Source organism: Cnephaeus nilssonii (assembly GCF_951640355.1).
Source record: "Cnephaeus nilssonii genome assembly, chromosome: 14".
NCBI classification, from domain to species: Eukaryota; Metazoa; Chordata; class Mammalia; order Chiroptera; family Vespertilionidae; genus Cnephaeus; species Cnephaeus nilssonii.
The window spans coordinates 61,737,978-61,742,758 of NC_137085.1; the positions used below are offsets into that span (position 1 = coordinate 61,737,978).

Consider the following 4,781-nt stretch of genomic DNA (forward strand, 5'->3'; position numbering starts at 1 on the left):
CAATGGTGTTCGAGAAGTGCCTGGGACGTCTCGCCGGTGGGCTTGGTGGGAGGCACATAGATATGTGTAAACCCTGCGGGGCTGGGGTGGTGAGCAGGGCATCCCGGATAACAGGGATGAGTTTAGGGTGAACACTGAGCTGAGACATTCCTATGGTTAACCCGAGAGCCAGTCGAATTCTAACACTAGGGCCAGAGCTGGGTTGCAGAGGGGCAGTAGGCACCCTGGTTTAGTTCCACCTGCCTGCCTCTCCCATCTAAATCCTAAGAGGCTCAAGCCACGTTTGTTCCCAACTAAGATACAGACCCCCTTATTGTCTCTTACCTTGTGGCTTCCTTTAAATTCCTTGAAGATGGGGGCCAGCACTATCTGCAGGCATATTTCAGAAAGAACAGCTAATAGATGCCCTGTCATTTTTAACGTGGGTTGGTTCTAGAAATCAAGTTGAAATACAAACCGCCATGTTGACTTTGTTTCAAAATAAAATTTATTTTCCAAGGTAAAAGAATAAATAAATTAGAACAATAACTTAATACATAACTTAACATTGAAAAGTCTTCAGCTGTCCTTTCAAAGGCAGTGCATTGGCTGTGAGTGGTTCCAGAGTGACGGGCTGAAGATGCCTGCAGCCACGGTCAGTGTCAGCGCTGTCTGTCCCCAGAGGCGCAGGCGGAGAGAGTTCAGTCCTGGAGGGCATCTATGAGTCCATTAAGGAAGGAGAAGTTCTTGAGGATTTCCACTTGGACGATTGTCCAGGCACAGCTGCTGTAGGACTTGGCCTTCAGGTACTGTAGGATACCTAAGTAGTAGGTCTTCAGGCGCGGCACCGTCCTGTTTTCCCAGGGGAACTTTCCCTCCTGCATGATTTCCTTCAGGGCTGTCTCCAGGCGGTCCATCTGCCAATGGAGCTCCTCCAGAAGGTTCTCAACGATGGTCTCATTCCAGCCGGTGCTGGAGAAACTTCTTCGGAAAATGCTGAAGATCTGATGGAGCATCTCATGCATGACCACCATGGCTTCCTCCTTCTGGACCTGCTGTGGCTGTTTAACCTCCTTGGGGATCTGGAAGTCCATCATGTCACCCAGACAATACTGAGGGCTTCTAATCAGCTGCCGCAGGAGCTCCTGACAGGCTGAATTGCTGCTTCTCTGTCGGAATCGGAGCACGCCGTAGTTCACGGAGAGCGCGGCGCTGGTGAGGCACAGCAGGACGGTGAGCTGGAGGGTGCACCTGCTGGTCATGATGGCAAGAGGAGCAGTGCTGTCCAAGGCAAAGGCTTCGGGGTTGCAGTGCAAGTGCCTTCTCTCCAGGAGTAGGGCCTATTTATAAGGCCATCTTTCTAGTTCACAGGAATTTCCCAATTTCAGTTCTCCTTTCTGTTTTCTTTTGTCATTTACATTTTTTCTTGAATTTATTTTTTCAATTATAGTTGACATACAATATTATGTTAGTTTCGGGTGTACAATATAGTGATTAGACACTTGTTTCTTGATTTTGTTTTTTAGATTCTACATATAAGTGAAATGATATGGTATTTGTCTTTCTCTGTCTGACTTATTTCATTTAGCATAATACCTTCTATCTGAATCCACCCATGTTGTCACAAATGGCAAGATTTTATTTGTTTTCATGGCTGAGTAATACTTCTTATTCACTCAAATATGTAGAATCACTTGGATTATTTCCAAATTTGGACGATTGTAAATAATGCTGCAATGAAATAGGGGAGTGTATATCTTTTTTAATTGGTGTTTTAGATTTTTTTTAAAATTAATACCCAGAAGTGGAATTGCTCAGTCATATGGTAATTCTATTTTTTAAATATTCAAGGAAACTCCATACTGTTTTCCATACTGTTTACAATCATACCAACAGTATACAAGGGTTCCCGCTTCTCCAAAACCTCATCAACTCTTATAGTTTGTTGATTTATTGATCATAGCCATTCTGACAGGTGTGAGGTGATATCTCATTGCGCTTTTAATTTGCATTTCTCTGATGGTTAGTAATGTTGAGCATCATTTCATATGCTTGTTGGCCATCTGTAAATGGTCCTATCTCAATATTCCTGAGACCATTTTTTTTTGTTAGACTGTAGTAACTAATTTTCATCAGAGGTATAACTTAAAAATCTAATTACAAATTTATATCATGCTTATATAATCAGGGAGACATGATATATTTTTTAAAGATTTTAATACAAACATAAAATTATAATAATAATTATGATATAAGGTACTAATTTTCAGTCTTCAGAAAAGCTTGCATTATTTTTCAACCTGAATTCAAACCCCACTGTGTGCAAGAAACTATAGCATGAACTGCTGCAGATTGTAATCCTCCCTCTCACAGATTATTCAATTAATTAGAGAAAAGAGTATTAAAGAAATGCACAAATGTAATATGTAGGGTGACAAGTGTTGTAGAGGAGAGGTTTGTGGTTGTGTGGGTTCCTATAATATGGGAACATGATGTAGTAGAAGAGGTCAGAGAAGACTGACCTGAGGTAGTGACACTGGAGCTAAAATTAAAAGGAAGGTAGATGGACTGCCTGTGCAAAGGCCCTGTGGTCAGAGAATGCATGGTAAGGGCAAAGGACAGGACTGAAGGCCACTGTGATTAACCTTCAAGTCAGAGACTGGTAAGATGAGGCCAGAGGGCGGGTGGGAGCCAGTTAGCACAGGGATTGTGAGGCCATGTTAAGTTTTTCTGTATCCTAAGACCAGTGGAAGCCATAGAAGGGCTTTAGGTGAGTGGATTTGGTTTGGTTTGGGGGATGGGGAAATATTCTCTCTACAAGAAGCAATAAGTAATAGAGGGAGAGCAGAATAAATGCAAACAGAACAGTTTAGGGGATCTATCAATATTTTAGACCAGGGAGCTCATGGTAGAGAAAGATGAATTCATTTATGTGAATTCTCTCATTTCCTGACCACCCAGATTCAAATGCTTGAAGAAATTTGCCATCATTTTATAGATAGCTGCATCGGTTTTATTGGTTATGATTATTTCAATATGGTTAAATATAGAGGGGCATTACTTCTGTTTGTACCAAAGTGCAATGGAGGTTGGAGTATGTGGGTCGGTGTGGATTTATAAACCAGGAGCGACCCTGAGCTCCAGGCTTCCCTTCATCAATAGATGCCCTGTCTTCTGCTCTTTACAATATGCTCAACATTATCTCCTGAATAGCCCTCCATTCCTATTCCTTCCTCTTCATTGGTTGTATGGAATCAGCTCTCCCCAGAAATGACCATCCATTGGTGATGTAGGAGGTATTTCTTAAAAACTACTTGTGCTTGAATAGTGCTGATGCAATGCCTCCTGACTGGGGTACAAAAGAAGCAATTTATCTTGCCTTCTAAACTGGGGGAGTGGGAAAGATAGCAGTGTCATTCAGTCAAGTGGGCGACGAGTATTCAGAGTTGAAAAGTGTAGCACACAAGCCTATATCCTGGGACGAGATTCTAGGAAGATGGCCATGGTGGCAGTTTTTAATTTCCCTCAGTCCCCACAGAAAATCAGACACTGCAAATAGATAGAAACCAAAGCCCCCTTTAACCTACAACTGGGTGACATAAGCCACAAAGGCAAGCAGGTAAAGACAAACCACCAATTGCCATAAGACCTACCTGGTAGCACCGATTGTGGGAGAAAGCAGAGGAAAGCAATGGACCTGAAAACCCCAAAATAGCCAAGAACGTTTACTGGAAAGCCATCCAGGCCAATCAGAATAGAGCAGCTGAAACTGGAGGGGGTTGGCCCAGTACAATAGCAGGTAAATGTGAGGGCCTGTACTTTCCGAAAGGCACTGAAACAGTCTAGGACATGAATAATTTGCAAACAAAGAAGGCACAGAGGAAAAAACCTTTCACGGAGGAGAAACTGCCGGAAGTGAAATCCAGCTTGAGCAGGACAGAAACAATAGGGACAAGGAAAGAGAAGATCAGACTAGTATTAGGGGTGGACCACTCAGAAAGCAAGCGTTCGTGTGTTTGAACACTTCACAAAAGCAACAGAAGAGGGAGCTCCGGGTGTTAAAAAAGCCACTCGGAACCACTGCGAGCTAAACAGGAAAAAGAAGCTCCTATTCAGTCAAAACAAAATGGTATTAAGATTGAGTCTCATATAAAGTTATTTTTAGAAAAAGAAGAATAAAGAAGCAGAATAATATCTCTACAGATAATGAAAATATACCAGGAATACAGTGACACACAAAATAGATCAAAGTGTTAACATAGCTTTTAACAAAGTCTAAAAATACTAGTATTTAAGTTATATAAAACAACATAAATCAGAATTATACAAACTTGGAAATGAAGTAATTTATGTAGGAAATAATTAGAAATAAAAGAAAAACTCTACGTTTTGTTGAATAAGATACAGTCACAAGAAATGAGAAGTTTGGGAGAATTCTGGCACTGGAGAAATACTAGTATCCTACCTGGGGGAAAATATTAGCAACTGGAATCACAGTACATTAAAAATAGGATAGCATGGCCGGTTTTTCTCAGTGGTTAGAGTGTTGGCCTGTGGACCAAAGGGTGCTGGGTTCAATTCCTGGTCAAGGGCATGTACTTCAGTTGCAAGTTCCTCACCCCTGGTAGGATGCATGCAGGAGGCAACCAATCAATGTTTCTCTCTCTCTCTCTCTCCCCCCCTCTTCCCTGCCTAGAAATCAATGAAAAAAAATATCCTCAGGTGACAATTTTTTTTTAAAGTATATATTTACCAAGGGAGTTATTATCAGGAAACTAGGATGTTTTCAATAGTGTATGGTC

The 4,781-nt window shown here is 41.6% G+C and overlaps 1 protein-coding gene across 1 annotated transcript; it reads right to left on the reverse strand.

Moving 5' to 3' along the window:
• Positions 1-680: 680 nt before the first annotated feature.
• Positions 681-1,241, reverse strand: IFNB1 (interferon beta 1; the record flags this gene model as incomplete). The annotated part of the gene is made up of 1 exon (XM_079790986.1): positions 681-1,241. One exon carries the CDS (start codon positions 1,239-1,241, stop codon positions 681-683), a length of 561 nt encoding a protein of 186 aa, XP_079647112.1.
• Positions 1,242-4,781: the final 3,540 nt, after the last annotated feature.